General features: G+C 40.0%; 2 protein-coding genes across 2 annotated transcripts; both read right to left on the bottom strand.

Moving 5' to 3' along the window:
* Nucleotides 1–496: 496 nt before the first annotated feature.
* LOC146712829 (C-type lectin domain family 10 member A-like) lies at nt 497–11385 on the bottom strand. The gene is made up of 11 exons (XM_085444652.1): nt 11303–11385; nt 7817–7896; nt 7636–7743; nt 6700–6798; nt 5072–5170; nt 3012–3110; nt 2358–2423; nt 2193–2285; nt 1955–2109; nt 1496–1605; nt 497–1317 (listed from the first exon to the last, which is right to left on the bottom strand). The coding sequence occupies exons 2-11, from the start codon at nt 7878–7880 to the stop codon at nt 1161–1163; spliced, it is 1050 nt and encodes a 349-aa protein (XP_085300778.1). The 5' UTR covers nt 7881–7896; nt 11303–11385; the 3' UTR covers nt 497–1160.
* Nucleotides 11386–13956: 2571 nt separating this feature from the next.
* Nucleotides 13957–19902, bottom strand: LOC146712828 (C-type lectin domain family 10 member A-like). Its single transcript, XM_085444645.1, has 9 exons — nt 19836–19902; nt 18579–18647; nt 18378–18485; nt 18084–18182; nt 16501–16566; nt 16326–16418; nt 16093–16247; nt 15687–15796; nt 13957–15442 (listed from the first exon to the last, which is right to left on the bottom strand). Exons 2-9 carry the CDS (start codon nt 18631–18633, stop codon nt 15289–15291), a joined length of 840 nt encoding a protein of 279 aa, XP_085300771.1. The 5' UTR covers nt 18634–18647; nt 19836–19902; the 3' UTR covers nt 13957–15288.
* Nucleotides 19903–19906: the final 4 nt, after the last annotated feature.

Raw genomic sequence — 19906 nt, 5'->3', positions numbered from 1 at the left:
AGTCCTCTGCATTACAAGTGAAATGCATTACAAGTCTGAACCCCCCCAGACATACAAAATTCTGAACCACCACCATTGCTATTTCACTGACCGTCCCACGCCTACTTTCGCACAAACTTGCCACAATCGCTATGATTGTGTTGGACACTGCTGTTTATATAATTGTTCACTATTGTATTGTTTTGTATACTTTTATTTTATTTTATTTTATTTTCATCTTTATATTGTTTGAGTGTATACTGAGGGCCATGGGAGCATTGCAATTTTAAATTCCTGTGTATGATCTGTAGATATGGTCTTTGACAATAAAGCTGACTTTGACTTTTTGAAGAAGCGACGGCTCAACAGAAGCAACAAAAAGACAATGAAAAAGATTTCACAGATAATCATTCAAATATTTTCTGAGTGGCGGTGGCAATGAAGATAAAGAAGCAGTGACAGACACAGATTTGTTCTCATTTTTATTGTATGTCATGACTTCTCACTGCAACACATCTTAGAGATCTTGCACTTTCCTCCCTGACACGTTTCAATCAATTGCACCTGTTACCCATCATACTAGAAAAATATAAACAAATGAGGTGTGATTTACAAAATATCATGATCGCAAGGTTCAATGAATGTCATTTGTGTTTTAGAGAAACAATATAAAAGATCAATAGGAGGATTCATTGGATGCCTACATGGAACAAAGTACATCTGACATCTCTTCATGTTCACAGTGAAAGTGAATGTACAGCTACATGTCTGCTAAAGAACATTTGGGATGTTTCATTATGTACATTATGTGGCTTCTGTCAACATGAGCAAGAGTCTGATCTTCATTTATTTGGGTTTTCAAGGTATTAGGATTATTTTGAAGCTTAAAGCAAATAAACTGAATTCTGGCTACAACTCCAATGTTTAGCGTTCCCCTCTGACAATAATGTAGAACTTTATCATAGTCTGGAAATTTGAGGAAATGTTCTAAGACTGGACCTCTTAAATTCTAAAAGTTGAATTTTGACAGTTGACAGGTGGTCTGAAGTATGTTTGTACTGGATAAGTGGAGCGTTTCTAAATAGGCTATGTTGTATTTATTAATTGTTTTTCTATCCAGTGCTTTAATTGGAGAGGTTCCTTATAATCTGAAGTGGGCGGAGTCAGGCCTGCAGGTGTGTTCAGACTCTCAGGTTGTCTTTCTGACAGATGAAGCGTTCTTTGATGGAGCAGTGCTGGTCGTTCAGGCGTCCATCATTGTGAAGGTGAGCACAGTCTTCATTCCCAGGCCCATGACCATGATGGGCCCAGTTGTCGGGCTGCCCAGGTTTCCACCGCCTTGAAACACACACACACACACACACACACACACACACACACACACACACACACACACACACACACACAGGTAAGGTAGGTAATATATATTAGGTAATATAACAAATCTTGATAAAAAGCAAAACATTTTGAAACTAGTGCGTGTTTTGCTTTGAGACAAGAGTGGACTGAGACAGACCTGCGCTCCACAGTGTACAGTGTCTGATCCACCCACTCCCAACTCCCAGTTCTCCAGTCAGACAAACCGACCCAGAAATACTGAGGGATTGTTTGATTGATCACAAAGTCCTAAACAAAAAGAAAGAATGCTGTTGAAGAAAATCACTCAGGATGATTTATAGCTTGGTCAGCAGGTCTCATCCTCAGGGCAGCATGAGTGTGTGTAAAGCAAAGGGTGTATAGTAAATAAAGTTTGTAGTTCTTAACTTTTGCTTTGGGGCAACTGTTGAGTAGATTTTTAGTAAAGCAATAAAGAAACGTGTGATAGTATTTTACAAGAAGGTTAAATATGTGAGTCCCCTTCATCTTTTTCTGCTGAATATGCTTCTCTAATCAGAGGTGAACCATCTTCACCAACCTAAACAGAAGTCCGCATTTCTTTAACTCAGGCACTTAAAACTACCACGAACTGTCTTACCCACTGCTTGTCAGTTTGGAGAATGATCAAATGGGCTTGCTGTGTTTCACACCAGTCTCTGGACTCGTTCCAGGACTGAGACTCACTGCTGAAGAAGTAACAGCTGGACTCAAACCCAGTCCAACCCACAGGACAACAGTCTCCTGCATCTGAACCTGATTGATACAGACAGATACACAGATGTGGGCAGTGTGCAGATGTGCATTTTCCTGATATGGCCAAATATGAGTGAACGTACTGTTGTTGAGGATGAGTTTGATGGTACATTTGATGGCAGCAACACTCTTACTGAGAGAGTCGATGACCGACAACTTCTTCAGGGTCTTGGTCACTGAACACAAACACCAGTTAGTGACGTATGAAGTTATCACCAGCAGAAGAAAGTGCAGTAATACAGACAGACCTGAGGTCAGCTGATCCTTGTTGTTGCCAACAGCAAGCTTTAGCTGATGAAGGTCATTAGCCATTTCTGTAAACAAAAGCATTTAGCATGTTAGCACTTTAGCAGCATGGATACTGGAATGAAAATTGAAATTGCGACGTGTAAAACAATGCAAATTAACTGGAGCCACGAAAAAATTGAAGAAACAACTTCTATAACTTCGTGTCCAAACACCAATCTACAGCTGACATACACCACTGCCATATTCTTTGTAATATGGTATGTTTTTATGTACCAAAAGGTGGTCCAGTAGAAGTTATTATAAATGTTTTATAACACAGTAAGTCAATATATTCATAATTTAACTAGGTGCGTTATTAAGAGCACATTAATCATATTGATAAATCCTCATTGATAAAAATAAATAAATAAATAAAATTAACAGCCCCAGAGTGGTGAAAGTTCTTCTTTAAAATAATGACAAAAAGTAGCTTAAACTTATGATGGATGAATTGCACAACTTAGTCTTTTACATAATTTGAGGCGTCTGTACCCTGAAAACTGTTGTCCAATTACTCACCATTGAATTTTGTTTTTTTCCTTTGTTTTCTTTTCCCTTTTTTCCACAGCAAATGAAGGAATACTAATGTGAAGTTTAACTAATAGGTGTGTTACCTTCAGTATGCCGCAGTGAGTCGCTCAGTAATTGGGTGGCGTCAGTCAGGCTGGAAACTCTCTGCTCCACAGATAATAGACGATTAGATGTGTCTGTGTCTGAACAAGCAGAAAGTAGAAAATACATTTTAAAACCCCCATTAAGTTTAACCTCACAGGTCTGGTCTGTGAACCAGTTTGTGTAATTCTGGTTTAACTTATATTCTTTGGTTTATTGTTTTTCATGTTTTTGGCTCTCCTTTGCTTTTAGGTGCTAGTTTCTAGTTGCCTTCCCCGTGTTCCACATTTAGTTACTTTGTCTCCGTGTTTCATGTTCCCTCTGTTCCGCTGGTCAGTCATGTCTCCATGGCTGTATCCCAATTCAGGGTCTGCAGCCTTAAAGGCCGCATTTCAAGGCCGATTACGTCACAGCGGCGCGCCAAAGGCTGTCCCAATTCGAAGGCTGCTCGAAATGCGACCCTGAAATGCGTCCTTCATTTCCCTGAATTTTAAGGCTGTGGCAGTGTAGACTTCGTGGCCCAACATATCCCAGAATGCATAGCGTGGCGGTGGGTGTGGATAATTTTGCCGAAAAAAAAACGATGAGGTGTCATGATCTGCGGAGGCAGACCGTGCGGAAATGTGTGTGGTGGACCCAGGTGCGAACACAAGCGAAGATACAGGAGTGGATTAAACAAAAGCGAGCCTTTTATTATGACTGATGAAAAGGAACAAACCAGAGTGAGGGCAGCATAAGAGTATAACTCAACAGAAACCTAAACTGGATATAAACTATGGAAAGGCTATGGCTGGAGATACGGAACACAGGGGGTGGGAACACAGACGACGCGACACAGACTGTATGAAACACAGAGACTAAATACACATGAGGGATGATCAGGGGAAGTGGCCACACATGGGAACACAGCTGACACACATGAACCTAACGACAGGACAGGAGGAGTGAAACTGAATACACTGACAGTGAATACAGGCTTTCAAAGTAAAACAGGAAACATGCAGATTAGACATGACACATGACCCGGGGAGACGTAGTACAGGGGAGATGACATAACTGACAGCATGACCTTGACAATACAAGACACACAGACATAAACACACGAAGGGCAAGGGAGACTTAATATATACAACTGGCTGGACTACCTAGTGAACCTAAACAAACCATAAACGATAATCATCAAAATTAGGTTAAACACAAAACACTGGGTCGCACGACCCAGGACCATGACATGAGGGGCGCCTGAAGAGTAAACTTTTAAAAGTACTGAATATTATGTCACTTATTTATGTGCAAATGTTTAATAACGAAGAACATTAAAACATTACTGTTGGCCACATGTCGGCAAAGTTATGTGACATTAATGACGTTTGTACTAACTTGGTTTTAAAGCCTTTGCTTTAAAATATACACCGTTCAATAGCTGAGCTTAATCTTACAGAGAATGATCAAAGCTCATGTAGAAAGAAACAAACAAATGAACAAAAGATTTTCTCCTTCATTTCTGTCAAACAAAGCTGTATGAAACGTTTCTAGCTGTTAGTATCATGGTTGCTAGGCAACCTGGGCAGCGCAACGGAGGCTAGACCGTCCCATTTCACAAGCCTCGCACTTCCGGCCTTAGCGGTCTTTAAGTACGCGGCCCTTGAGGATCGTTGAGACTGCGTACTTTAAGGCTGCAGAACCTGAATTGGGATACAGCCCATGTCACAGTGTTAAGTTTGAGTCTTTGTGAAGGTCTCATGTTTCCTGTTTTACTTTGAAAATTTCAGTTCATTCAGTTTTGCTTCCTTCCCATCTCATTATCTCAGATTAGTCCCAGCTGTGTTTCCCTCCTGTTTCGTGTTCCCTCGTTGGTCCCTTGTGTATTTAAGCCCTGTGTTTCCCTCTGTCTGTTGTTGTGTGCTGCAACCACCCAAAGTGCTGCAAGTTTCTCTGGTTTATCTGGTTTCTATCATTCTTAGTTCAGTGCTCCTCATTTCCTAGTGTTACTAGTTTTATGTTTTCATGTGTTGTCAAATTTGCTCTGATCATACATACATACATACATACATGTTGTTACCTTGAATATGCTTCAGTGAGTCATTCAGTAATTGGATGACATCAATCAGGTTGAAAACTCTCTGCTCCACAAACGATAGACGATTTGACGTGTTTACGTCTGAACAAAAACAAACAAACAAATAAAAAAAAAACATCGTGTTCAACCCTGCAAAGTCTGAACCGTGAAATAAAAACTGACAGAAAATGATTTTAAAAGTGGAATAGGTCTGTGAAGGTTCTCAGTCATCCAGGTCAGCGTAGTCAAAGGAGCTTGCAAAGAAAAGCGTCTGGACTTCTTTAAGTTGCTTGAAGACGTTTCACCTCTCATCCGAGAAGCTTCTTCAGTTCTAAGGTCACCCTTTGGAACATAAACTTGGAGTAATTAGGACCCTACACCACCGGGCAGAACATGTTCCCTCTAAGCCTGAAGGAAAAAAGAAGGAACACACACATGTAAAGGAAGCACTCAAAACGTGCGGCTATCCTAAATGGGCGTTCTTAAAGTCAGCTAAGAGGCACAGAAAAGAAGACCAGACACCAGCGAGGGAGGATAAGAAGGACAGACGCAACAACATTGTCATCCCCTATGTAGCCGGTGTATCAGAGAAACTCAGGAGAGTTTTCTCCAAGCATGACATCCCGGTGCATTTCAGACCCAGCAACACACTCAGACAGAAACTGGTTCACCCGAAAGACAAAACGCCAAAACACAAACTTAACAATGTGGTGTATGCTGTACAGTGCAGCGAGGAATGCCCAGACCTCTACATTGGAGAGACCAAACAGCCACTTCACAAGCGCATGGCACAACACAGAAGAGCCACCTCCACAGGACAAGACTCAGCAGTCCATCTGCATCTTAAGGATAAAGGACACTCTTTCGAGGATGCCAATGTTCACATTTTGGACAGAGAGGACAGATGGTTTGAAAGAGGAGTGAAAGAAGCCATCTATGTCCACTGTGAGCGACCATCTTTGAACAGAGGCGGGGGTTTACGACACCAACTCTCTGCCATCTATAATCCAGTTTTGAGATCCCTTCCCAGACGCCTTAACGCCCACTCACATCCTGGGCAATCTGACCTCAGGAAATCACATGATAAGGTGGGGCCAGGTTTCACAATGAACACACCCGAAACTCTGGCTGATTGGGACCCACGCCCAGTTTCACACCTTGGCTCAGGCGATTAGAGGATCATCAGGGGGTCCTTTTGTCCCTCTGTGGGGGGAAACTCCCACTAGGTTTATATCTGGGACTCTCCACCATTTGACCTTAGAATTGAAGAAGCTTCTCGGATGAGAGGTGAAACGTCTTCAAGCAACTTAAAGAAGTCCAGACGCTTTTCTTTGCAAGCTCCTTTGACTAAAAGTGGAATACTTATTGAACATTCTGAAAAATCCATACCTCTGTATCAACATGATAGAGGGGCATGAAAGGGTTAAGACATTTACTACCATCAAATGATGTCTTTTGTATTTACTGCTATGAAGTGAACCCTGGGCCTCACAGCTCCGCAGAAAACTATTGCCAACATTTAACATAAAACAAATATTTGTGTGGGCTATGTGCTCAGAATCACTAGGGAGCCATCAGAGCAGGAGGGTAACCTACTTTTAATATTTTATCATAGCTAATAGGTGTGTTACCTTGAACCTGAGGCACTGAGGAATGCAGCGACTGGAAGACGTCCTTCTGGTTGGAAAGTCTCTGCTCCAAAGACCACAGGTGTTTTGACACCTTTATGTCTGAACAAGCAGACAACAAAAACACAAAGAAATTTAACAGAGTGCGCATAACATAATATGTTAACATAACACATAACACACAACATAACATAACACAACATAACATGTACTCACCCAAAATGCTGGAAAATTTTGTTACTGAAAAACAATTTTAACATTAAGGGAAAAAATCTCAAAGTACTAAAAAGGTAATGGTTTTTTTTAAAATTTTTGCTCTATCAAGAAAAGTTATAAATATAAATGTCAAGTAAAATCTAAATGCACAACAATAATATACAAAAAATAATAAATAAATAAAATAAAATAAAGTAAATGTGTTCAATATAACACAACACAATAAAGTGGAATGAAAATAAATGACAATATAACTGATAATTGCAGCCCTAAACTGCAAACGTGGAAAACAGTTTTAACTATCATCACTTATTGGCTGTCATGTTGGAGCAAATTTTTCTTCAAGTCTTCCACAAGATAAAGTCTGAGAGTTAGCTTTAGCTAAGTATTACTGTGACTACATTTCTGTTAGCTTTATGTGCAGTCACAGTGGTCTGTTTTTTCATTTCTAGCAGCTGTAAACCAAACGTATAGTATATTATTGTGTTATTATTAGATTTGGAAAATAAGTCTGAATCTTGCAGGACTTTTCATGTTGTAACTATTTGCACCAGCATGCTGAAGTGCGCTTCAGAGGTCCGTGTTTTCTGTCATTAGGCATCAAAGCCACAAACCACATGATACATGACTGTTTGTGAAGCTCACAAAAGTTGGGCCTTACTAGTGACCCAAAAGCAGTAGTCCCCACATATGGCATTAACAAGAATACACATGCATACTTACTGCTAGCTCCCAGGATTATGATCACAGTCAACAGGATCACGGCTGTCACAGCAGGAAATAACCAGCGTCTGAACCTAGAGACAGCCAACCGGGGGGTGGGTGGAGTCTCTGACAGACAAATATAATTTCATAAATCAGAAGTCAAAACAAAGACATTACCAACTCAGACACAAGCAGTTACCACTGATCCAGAGCGTACTACCATCCTGGTCCTTCACATAATGGTATTGGTCCATTGTTGTCATCTGCTTGCTGTTTTTACTGGATAATAAAACCATGATAACACTGAGTGAGTAAGTAACCAACAACTTCCACATTCAGCTGCTTTTTATCAGCAACATGCTCAGTTTTAATTATGATAATATGAAAATATAATTTAAAAAAGGAAGAAAAAAAAGGAAAAAGGTGGTTAAAAAAACACGAGTCAGGGTTGAATCCACTTTGAGGGTGTGGAAGATAAAAGTCAGGATGACTTCATTAAATATGGTATGAAGTTATCTGTTGCATCAACTACATTACCATCTGTATTATATACATTTGTTATTAAGACTATGATACTGCTTCCAAGAAGAGTCAGCTATAGAACAAAACAGATTGAGCCTTTAGAACAGGGGTGGCCAACCAGTCAGAGACCAAGAGCCACTTTTTTTTTTACTGTGTTACCGCAAAGAGCCACATCATACGCATGGGCACACATGAACATCACCCATCCTTTCCTGCCTCTCTCTCTCTCTCGCTCTCTCTCTCTCTCTCTCTCTCTCTCACACACACACACACACACACACACACACACACACACACACACACACACACACACACACACACACACACACACCAACATGATAATGACAGAAATGGACTCCTACAGTACTAAAACCACAGGCCAGTCATTTTCAACAATGAACATTGTGTGCACTGTCTCACACACACAAACTCTCAGTTCAACCTGTGGCCTTTTCAGTTGTAGATCATGGAACCAGGTCACGAAGCTTTCGTGCAAATTTTCAATATCTGGCTCTTTGCTTACTCAGGGCAGCGCTGGCGACTTGCCCGCTGGCTTTTAGCAGAGTGGGAAAATGCGTTAAATCTCCCTTTTGAATATGTGTCTTGAACAGCTTCGGTTTGTTGACAAACGCAAACACACTTTGCACCAGGTCAGGCAGCATTTTTAACTTATCCTGCAGGGTCAGGTTCAGTCTGTCCAAGTGACACAGCATGTCAACCAAAAAGGCCAGATCCATAATCCACTTGAGGTCCGAGAGCTCGGGATAGTCCTTGTCCTTCTTTTCCATAAACAGTTTCACGGCATCCAAAAGCTCAAAGAAGCGAGAGAGTACCTGGCCTTTTGACAGCCACCTCACAGTGCAGTGCAGCGGCAGGTCACCTGGAAGCCCTTGGTCCAGCTCAGCGATGAGATTCTTGAATTGCCTGTGGTTAAGCGCATATGTGCAGATATAATTGACGATTTCCATCACAGGCTTCATGACAATACAATGATTGAGACACGAGTTGCTCCATGTGGATGATGCAGTGGAAATTCCAAAAGTCAGGAATAGTTTGGTCAGCTTTGCACAGCCCCACAAGCCCGTTCACAGATCCCATCATGGCTGGTGCTCCATCCGTGGCTATTGCAGTTAATTTTGTTATGGGCAGATCTGCTTTTTCAAATGCAGCCATCATGGTTTCTTTCACATCTATGCCACGGGTTCTGTCTTTTAATGGCACAATATCCAGGAGTTCTTCTTTGATCACACAATCGTTTGACACAGACCGTGCAAATATTGCCAACTGAGGCTTGTCTTGTATATCACAACTCTCATCCAATGCGACACTAAAATACTCACATGCTTGAAGGTCAGAGTGCAACTGTGATTCAATAGCCGTGTTAATGTCCGATATTCTGTGTTCAACAGTGTGGCGGGACAGTTGGACGTCTGATACCATGCGTTTTAATTTGTCGTTTTCAGGAGACAGGATTTCAAAAACGTCACTGAGGCATATTTAACGAACTCCCCTTCATTGTGTGGCTTTTTAGCCTGTGCAATGTTCCAAGCCAGCTGATAGGATGCGAGCGTTATGGTCTCTGACCGCTTCGTAAATTTTTGGAAAAACTGTATCTGCTTTTCAAAGTGGCCAACTCGTGCTTGCGAAGTTCAGTCCCTTTTGGAAATTCCTGGTCGATGTTAGCATGGAGTGAGCTGAAGTGGGTTTTAATGTCTTGATGCATGCTCAATCATCCAGTTTAAGTTAATCTCCAAAGGTTGATTCTGTTCATCTGGACGTTTTCAGTGCATAAATGTTTCGTCACTCATCCAAGTGACTTCTGTCTCAGCTGACTGCAGGTTTCCCCAACCTTTCACCCAGTTTCTCTAGAAGATCTATCAGAAATACTGACCCAAATGAAACCCTCAGTGAGTCCAGTTGATGTCCTACCTACTTCATTGGAGATGCTTAGAGATGCTTGTCCATGTCCTCATCTCCTCTCATACTGTAACACAGTCTTTTCTTGTCTGTCTAAGGCAGGGGTGGGCAATCTCAGTCCACGAGGGCCGGTGTCCCTGCAGGTTTTAGATCTCACCTTGGGTCAACACACCTGAATCACATGATTAGTTCGTTACCAGGCCTCTAGAGAACTTCAGGACCTGTTGAGAAGCTGATTTAGCCATTTCAATCAGCTGTGTTGGTTCGAGGACACATCTAAAACCTGCAGGGACACCGGCCCTCGTGGACTGAGATTGCCCACCCCTGGTCTAAGGCTTGCACTGGCTTCCGGTTGAGTATAGATATCAGTTTAAAATCCTTACTCTTACATTCATGTCCCTACTTGGTGAGGCCCCCACTTATGTCACTGAGCTTCTCCAACCGTACTCTCTAAACCAAATCCTTAGATCCACTGATAAGGGTCTTCCAACCATTCCATGGACCCGTTTGAAAACCAAGAGGGATCGCGATTTTAAAACCTTGGCTCCAATATTGTGGAACAGTTTACCTCCCCTTTACCTACGCACCATCAACTCTGTAGCTTCTTTTAAAAAAAAAAAACAGCTAAAAACACATCTGTTTAGACAGGCATTTAGGTAATATTCATGTGTAGTATACTGTTTTATTGGCTATGCTATTATACCCTCTTTATAGTGTTTTATTGTTTCGTTTGATATGCTTTTATTACCATGTGAAGCACTTTGAAATAACTTCCTATTTTAAAAAGTGCTATGTAAATACATTTTACTTACTTTCTTATAGACGTTTGCATAATGACTAAAACCAGCACCACTGAAGGAACAATGGGCTGGGAGGTCAGTTGCTTAATCATAATTATGCAAATTGTCATGACCATTGATCAACAACCACTGATCAGTCACTTGGATGAGTGACAAAACGTTTCTCCCACTGAAAACGTTACATCCAGATGAACAGAATCAACTTCTGGAGAGAATTTAAATGTGTTTATTGCAGCCTTGCAAATTTTACAAATTTTATCTCATAATTATGTAGTTACGAAGAAACAAAATTGCATGGGAAAAGACAAAAAACTAAAAAGAATCAAATTCTAACACAATGTGTGTTAAAAATATTAATATTTTCTGTCCTTTACTTTAAGGATAGAAAATAGTCATACTGTGAGGGTAAAATTTGGACATTATAAGAAATAGAAGGGGTTTCTCACCTCTTTTTTCTGTAGATTGACCAGAGAAGAAGAATATGCCGTCTGTTTCCCCTGATGGTAAAATATATATGGTCTCCTCTGTCCCACCCATGAAATACAGAACTGAGTTTGAATGCCCAGTTATCTTTTTTTTAAGTGAATCTGGCTCCGTGCCACCAATAACATCAGCTCTCTGCTGCACATGCTATTTTTTCCTGTGAATCAACTTGTAAGACATTTTTTGGGGTTTTCCAGAAAGGGAATCTATTGTCAGTTTTACTTCCTTAAATCAACCAGAACACTAAAGTTCACACACACTGCTCTACCTTTCACACAAAAAAATTGCTCTCGTCAGTCACATCAAACACAGAGCTAATGCTGGCTTTCAGGAGCATCATTGAGCACAAAGTGTGAAGGGGTCGGCTACTTTTATCAGACATTTTTGACCAAATAAATCTGTATGGAGTCACAAAATCATATAGTGAGCTTTAAACTGAAGGTAACACGGCCCACAGTGTGAAATATAAGTAAACGAAAAAACAAGAGCTTGTTAACATCACTGTGAGATTTGTATCTCACAAACCAGCATCTGTATAGCTGTACACAATTACAGTTTTTTAGTATATTTATGATCATTTTAAGTGAATCTGGCGCCATGCTGTCATGAATATCAGCTCTCTGTTGCACATGCTGTTCATTCTGAATCAGCTCTGAATCAGCTATAAAATGAAGCAAAACCTGGGCAGGTTTTGCTTCCCTAAAAAAAACAGAACACTAAAGTTCACAAACACCCCTAAATCTTTCACACACAAAAAAATAACTAAAATAATTAAAATCTTTTACTGTATTTATGATCATTATGATGATTATAAACACTCTAACTTTGCATGTTCAATACAGTGATACCAGGTTTTGTTGCATTCATGAAATCATAAGACTAAAACTGACAATTGTAGAGCAGATTGTCTTTTTTTTTTTTGCACTAATTCACATCGAAGGGTTATGAAAGTTTGTGTTTGGAGGCAGCCGTATCTGCTCATACACAGATTAATTTATAGTGTTGGTAGTCTTGATTAATGACGCTAACATGCTTGAGTAACTTTTTCTTTTGCAATGTAAGTTTAATCTGCAGAGAAAGGTTCGGTTTTTAAACTTAAAAAGTCACAAAAACCTTTAAGCTTTCCTTCAGATTTGGTTGCTTTTTTAAATACGCAGTTCTTATGTCCCTGCGACCATTAACGATGAAGCAGTCCATTGAAGCAGTTTCTTATTCAATGTCTACATATATAAAACAAAAATGTATTTTTTTCAAAAGTCAAACAAAAGTGTTGCTCATAGATAATCCATCTATGCTGGTAGGAAACTGTCAGCTGACTCAGCAGCCTGACAAATGCCTTCATCTCAGAGTGAACTCTGATTGTGCACTTTTTAAAAATCACCCTTTACAGGGAAAATCCTGTTCTATCAGGGCTAATAACTAATGTACAAAACATTGATAGTCACACTGATATGCACATTTCCCTTTCCCCGCTTTTTGGAGTTACAGTTGTGATAAACAAGAGGTAATTAAACATCTGGCATGACAGATGTGGTGAATTTGCAAACCTTTTCCCACCAAATAGCCTTGGAAAAGGTTGGGATCAAAAACGAAAGATTTAATAACAGGTTTTAATATTTTTGCTTCCCTGGGACATGCCCATGTTGAAGTACTGTTTGCTTTAAAATTTCAAAGACACGTTTTTATAAGGTGTTGTAGATAAATAAATGCTGAAACTGATCCATTTTAGCTTGTTGCTAGGTGTTTGCCAGGCAGTGTAATGGGGTCATTTTGTACCATATTTAACCCTTTCACACATAGTGGTCACTACAGTGGGCAGCTATTCAAAGGCTGTTTTCTTGTATTTGTGTCAGTGTTGATGGTCTACTTGCACATAAACTACTATATTGGACACTGACGTGTCACTGAATGTATAGTGTGTTTCATTGTAATTTTTGTTATTTAACCCTCACCCATGATTTTTTCTGAAGTATTTTTATTCATCTTTTCATCCCTAAAGATGAATAAAATGCCTAAGAAAAAAAGATCCTGATTGAGGTTTTCATAAGTCATGCATGAAAGTGTTAATTCAACATTTTGTGGCTGTAACTTGTGGGTAGAACTATGAGATGATGCTTTTATGAAGTTTTATAAGTGCATGACTGCAAAACAGCAGTACAAAATTTCAGCCATTACTATGCTGTTGCTATGCAAAATGATGACACCATAATATCTGATATAGATAGGAACTTCCATTTGCTGAGCTTGGTGTGCCTATTTTAAATTACTGGAAAAATAAACAACAACCTCAAAGCACTTTATATCATAAGGACACTACAATAATATAGAGAAAAACCCCAAAATCAGACGACCTCATTTGAGCAAGCACTTGGTGACAGTGGGAAGGAAAAACTCCCTTTTAGACACCTGCAGCTGTTAGGATTGGTTGTGTCATTGCATGGACTACATCAGATTTATCATATGCTCACTGTAAGTAGATATGTTTTGCCTTGTGAAACCAATAAATGAATAAAATATTATTGGGACAAGTGAACTAAAAGCTTCACTGTATCGGAGTCACTGAAAGTTTCAGTATAATTCAGGAGAGATGACCCAAACAGAGGAAGTACTCTGGGTGTAAAAGCAACTTTATTTCAATTGAAAATGTAAACTAAAAGTTGTCAGGAGACTCGGGTCATCCAACATAAAAAGCATGCAAGCTGAAAAAAATATTGACAAACAATTTTACAAAAACAAAGAAGGCAAGTTTTTTTTTCTTTAAGTAAACTAAAGTTTACGTGAGGAATCAGATGGTGGAGGGGACAGAGCACATGCAAGAGCAATCAAAGGTTGAGACAATGAGAGCAGGGCATATAATTGCAAAGAGCGAAACAAAAAGCAAAGTGCATCTAGAACAAGACGCATCAGAGAATAACGTTGAAAAAGGAAGTGACCAGAGACAAGAGGTCAAAGGCAATGGACAAAAAAAAGACTGAGTTAACCTAAGAACATCAGAAACCCAACAAAAGAAATCAACAAAATGAAATTAGAAGCCAAAACTCGAGAAATCCTAAAGAAAAAACATAGAATTTCTTGATGCAAGTCTGAATCATCCTCGCAAGGAAGATCTAGTAAATTGATTGTGTTCATCGTGATGTGTTTCTTCCACCGAAAACGCCGGGACATCACAGAGTGTTCTCTCACAGGTTGTGGAGTTCCACAGAGCTCAATTATTGATCACCCCTCCAGGTACTCCTGCTTCCACCCACAGTCCAAAGACATGCAGTTAGTGGGGTTATGTTAATCAGTGATCCTAAATTTCCCTTAAGTGTGAATATGAGTGTGAATTGTTGTCTGTCTCTTTGTATTAGGCCTGGGATGGACTGGTGACCTGTCCAGGGTGTACCCGGCCTCTCGCCCTGTGCTAGGCTCCAGCCACCCCACGACCCTGACAAGAACAAGTGGAAGAGAATGGATGGATGGAAGGATACTTTTTATTTAGGTTTACATTGTAGCATTGTTTGTACAACTGTAGTACAATTTTTATGTTTCAGTTGTCTGAGATGCAGACAACTGATAACTTAACACTTCACCCAGTCTGCTTATTGTTTCTGGCACCGAAAACCCAACATAGTGAGTCTATAATCAATGTGTGACATCACAGTGACTCTTGTGTACTATCTAAAACATGCACACAGTAAGCCTGTTCAGTTTGAATGGTGGTAGGTGAAGCTAAAGAGCACAAAGGGTTAGGCTTCGTGATCTGGGATAAACTGGACCTGGTGGTGTGATGTCCCTAATACTCACAGAAAGGTATTTTACTACAACAAAAACACAACCTGTAAATCATGGACTCCTTAGAGTCCCATTCATTCTGGCCAAGCTCAACAGCGCCCCACTATGAAATTTTCTTTGTAATCAACAGTAGTTGGAGAGCAGTTTGTGGGCGGAGCCAGGCAAACGAATGTGTTCAAATGTTCAGGCTGTGTTTCTGACAGATGAAGTGGAACCTGGCGGAGCAGTGGTGGTCATTCAGGCGTCCATCACTGTGAAGGTGAGCACAGTCTTCATCCCCTCCAAGACCGTGCCCAGTCCAGCTGTCAGGCTGCCCAGGTTTCCATCGCCTGAAAATGCACATTCATCAAGGGGAACACAGGTAAACAGGAGAAAATGTAACAGAAAGTTCTCAGATTTTTAATTGGACCTTGAGTTTTAAATTGCAGGTTAGAGAATATTTTATAAATGCAAGAAATAGTCATTTTCATCCTTGTGTCTCGAGTTAATTGATATTAAGTGGCCGTACACAGTTAATGCAGCATGACAGGAGAAAATAACAGAGAAGTTATATTTTTTGTTACTGAAACAGACCTGCGCTCAATCCTGTATGGTGTCTGGTTCACCCACTCCCACCTCCCAGTTCTGGAGTCAGACAAACCAATCCAGTACAATTGAGGGATTGTATTACGGGTCACAAAGTCCTGGATAAAGAGACAATGACGGTAAAAAGTATTGTTTGTGTGTATGTGTCTCAATTTGTTGTGAGATGTGTTCCTGCTCTTTTGAATATTTGCCTCTGCTAAGACAGAGATAAATATTCAACAGGAGGCCTTTTCCCAGAATATGTTTGCAAATAAGAATTTGTATTTAATGACTAAGCTGTTTAAATAAAAATTACATTGACTCACTACTCCATCTTGTGGTACAATACAATATTGCACAATATTGCAAAAAGTGTTTCATAGTAGATTATGTGACGGGTGTGGGCAGGTCTTACCCACTCCTTGTCGTTACGCAGAATGACCAGGTGGGCTTGTTGTGTTTCACACCAGTCTCTGGACCCAGTCCAGGACTGAGAATCACTGCTGAAGAAGTAACAGGTGGACTCAAACACAGTCCAACCCACAGGACAACAACCACCTGTAGTTGAACCTGACAGAGAGAAACAGTTACCACGGATGTGAAATTCAGTCTGCAGATGTGTAAAATGGTAAAATATGGTAAACGCACTGTTGTTGATGATGTGTTCAAGGGAACATTTGATGGCTGCAATATTCTTGGTGAGTGTGTCGATGAGTGCCAGCTGCTTCATGGCCTCCGACACTGATCACACAGCACAAACAGAAGTTAAACATGATGTTTAGAGTTATCACCAGCAGTAAAATCTACAGCGGGGCAAACAGACCTGAGGTAAGCCGGTCCTTGTTGTTCTCAACAGTAAACTGTAGCTGCTGAACTTGTTTAGCTGTTTCTAGAAAGAAAAAGATTTAGCATGTTAGCATATTTGACACTGTGGCTAGTTCACTGATTAATTTAGAATATCTCAAAAATCCTTCAGATAAGATGTTGTTAAGGAACAGAAGGGCTATGGGAAAACCAAATTGTCTTAATATGAAATGGAATAGGTGAAAGGCAGCTATTTAAAAGCACCTAGTACTGAGACAGCACTGGCTAACCGGGGCCTCAAGGGAACTGGTAGCTTTGGGGGGTTAGACCTCGATGGGGTTTGCCTTAGCGAAGACCAATTGGCCTGCTGACCCTCAGAATTACAGACTTTTTTGTATCTGGAACATCACTACAGTCGTAAGGAAGAAACCTGACCTTGTTAAGAAGGTGGAGTGACATTGGTAGTGATGTGGCCTGTGTGCCGAAGCTTCGAAGCATGTGTCGGGTAATCTTGGGGGAGTTTTGATTATTAATCTGATTTCTGTCTTTTAGTTTATTAAAAAGTGAAGCGCCACACACTAGTTTGTGTCGTTATCCAGATGTAGATAAGCATGATTACACAGTTAAAAATTCTGTCCTGATAGTTTCCACTTTCTCTTTTGTATCAGACTGAGACAATATTCGGGATAAATAACTATGAAAACAATTTATTTATTTAGTTTAGAGGTTTACACATCACATCATTATAATCACAGAGCCTGTTTCACTTGAATCGTCCACTTGATGGCGCAGTAGAGCAAATGAATCATCACAATACTTGGAACCATATTGGACAGTCGACCTGTTGGATGGAAAGCTTCAGTTCATCACGAGGCTTCATCTCACCATCACTAGACCTTGGCCTCACTTCTTTCTAAAGGAAGGATTGTGGAATCACAATCCCAGAAAGTGAAAGTCACCTCTATGAACATTTAGCTCACAGAGGGTAATCCTTTTGAATGTGCGCACTTGTGCAGCAGTTGAGAACACCAAACCTTCTTGGTTAATTTTTGATCGAATCCTACAGTCCTTGTTGGGGACTACATAAATCGCTGTGGTGCCTTTAAAAGCTCATGTGGGTGACATAGTAGACACCTGTAGATTGCAAGCACTACCCAGTCTGATTTGAACCAGACTGGTGTTTTGTTATTTCACTTCTGTACCAGGCATCACAAACATCATGTTCAAGGTGGCTCATAAGTGCATATGGTGTTTGAGCGCCTTAGGCTAAGGGTCAGTAATTAACTTTGTTGTCATATATTCTGATCTTGTGTCTTAGACTCTCAGAGAGAAAAGCAGCACTGTCAAGTGATCACTACGTTCTGGTGACTTGGATTAGATGAATGCTGCTGGTCAGACCCAGTTATCCCAAATGACTGGAAAGACCTGGAGCAGGTCTTGTCTTTAGGGAGCCATAAAATTCTGGATGTTGTGGGTTACACTGCAAATCCGCAAATCTGTTAACTTGGAAAGTCTGACTTATAAAGTCTTTACATATGAACTAACCACATTTAGTTTTCTAATACTATGTGTGACAAAGACATTGACTAACAGGCATTTTACCTTGAGCTTGATGCAGTGAGGTGTTAAATGACTGGATGATGTCACTCATGTTGGAAACTCTCTGATCCACAGACCACAGATATTTCGATGTCTTCGTGTCTGAACACACAAAACGACAGCAAATAAAAATAATATTTAGCTAAGCTTGTGTTATAGTAACTAAAACAGTGAGCATAGCCTGTAATGGAATAAAAGTGACAGCCTTACAAAGCAGATCAGCATAATCACAAAAAGGTCAGCGGAGTAAAATTAGTCATAAAGAAATCTCTGTTTATGTGTCTGTTTTATACTCACTGGTAACTCCAAGCACTATGATCAGAATCAACAGGATCACAGCAGTCAGACCAGGAAATAACCAGCGTTTGAACCTGGACATCGGTGAGACGAAGTGCGGTGGAGAATCTGACAGACAGAGACAGACATGGTTACTGCTTCACAAGTAGATCTTAAAATCCTAAAATCAAATAAGTTGCTTACTCAAGCTCAAACAGATACCTTTGGTCCAGAGGGCAGTGTTGTCCCAATTATTCTCATAAGGTACGTCAGACATCGCGGCCACGTAGTCTGGTTAAATAAGAAATTTAAAAAAGCAAAGAAATCTGCACAAAAAGATTCTCAAAAAAATAGCTATTCTAATCCTATTGCATTAACAGTGTGCTTGGGATCGTTGCCATGCTGAAAAATTAAGTGTTTAATTTTTTCATCTTTCTCAATGATTTGATTTTCAGATACTGTTTATCTGCAGCACAGTTTTTTGTTGTTTTTTTAGACCTGCCACTTCTTTGTCCAGACAGTTTCCTGATTTTTTTTAAGTCAAAATTTTCAGGTAATAGTTATTTGGGAATCACCTTGTTGGTGCAAAAATACTTGATTCCTGTCAAACTGTATTATATTAGATAATTTTCATAGACTGAGCCACAAAAATGGGAACTAATGGTGTGTTTCTGCAGCAGGCTGCTGGTAACAAAGTGCCTAAAGATACAGTTTTAAAATTGGTTCGTTCTATAATGACGGTGATGTAGTTGTGGAAGGAGACAATCAAAAGGATAGTTCGATGGTTTGAGATATTTATTCATGAGTGGGTCTTATTGTTCCCATGTGACAAAGACACATCCACTCCACATTTACATTTATACCTGCTGTTGCTTCACCTTTGATATCATATATGAGTATGCTGAAGACCCTTCTCTTGCTGGAGGTCTCCTGACCTCAACCTCCCCCGGACCTGCTGTTCCTGAAATAGTCTGAGTTACAGGGTACACGTCTCGTATGCTCCCCTATCCTAACCTCAAACTAGGTTCATTAGACTCTTGTTCTAATTATAGAGGTCAGCAACATTTGTTGAGCCTGAAAATGTGCCCAAAGATGGAAGTTCTTTATGTCCCCATCGGTAAATGCGGTCTATGCTGAAAATATTAAGGAACTGGACTGACAATGGGTGAAAAAGCAGCCAATGGGGAAAAAAAAGACCTTAAGAAAGCCTGGAGAACTTCTGCTCAAGACCATCTTAAAGTCTTGCTGCTTGGAAGCAAAGTATAAAGAATCAGTTCTGCATTTTAATTTAACCTGTTATAGATTTGAATCTTTATGTTGAAAAGAATCAAACCACAGCAGTTTAAATGTAAACTCTAACTGCATTTATGTATATTTTCAATAAATATACAAAGCTGTGTTTAAAATTACTAAACTGATTCAAAAATCAAACCCAATTCACACTGTTACAAACAAATTAATAATGAAAGAGTTTCTCACCTTTGTTCTGCCTCTGAAGTAGCAGGGATTCTCAGACATAAAGATTGATATTTCCTCCTCTTCCTGCCCTT

The sequence above is a fragment of the Copadichromis virginalis genome, linkage group LG3, assembly GCF_057382275.1.
Source record: "Copadichromis virginalis isolate Kocher_CV1m ecotype Utaka linkage group LG3, C_Virginalis_male_GT1.1, whole genome shotgun sequence".
NCBI lineage: Eukaryota > Metazoa > Chordata > Actinopteri > Cichliformes > Cichlidae > Copadichromis > Copadichromis virginalis.
Note: the sequence above shows the minus strand (reverse complement) of the source record. Positions and strands in the feature narration are given on the sequence as shown.

Bases quoted from the DNA above. Each gene is read 5' to 3' on its own strand.
- LOC146712829 (XM_085444652.1), bottom strand. From the start codon at position 7,880: ATGACAACAATGGACCAATACCATTATGTGAAGGACCAGGATGGTAGT. The intron at 2,110-2,192 runs GTACGTTCACTC...TGTATCAATCAG, and splicing joins CAAACTCATCCTCAACAACA to GTTCAGATGCAGGAGACTGT. The intron at 1,606-1,954 runs GTAAGACAGTTC...CTTTTTGTTTAG, and splicing joins TCCAAACTGACAAGCAGTGG to GACTTTGTGATCAATCAAAC.
- LOC146712828 (XM_085444645.1), bottom strand. From the start codon at position 18,633: ATGTCTGACGTACCTTATGAGAATAATTGGGACAACACTGCCCTCTGG. The intron at 18,183-18,377 runs GTGAGTATAAAA...TTGTGTGTTCAG, and splicing joins CATAGTGCTTGGAGTTACCA to ACACGAAGACATCGAAATAT. The intron at 16,419-16,500 runs GTCTGTTTGCCC...CTGTGTGATCAG, and splicing joins CAAGGACCGGCTTACCTCAG to TGTCGGAGGCCATGAAGCAG.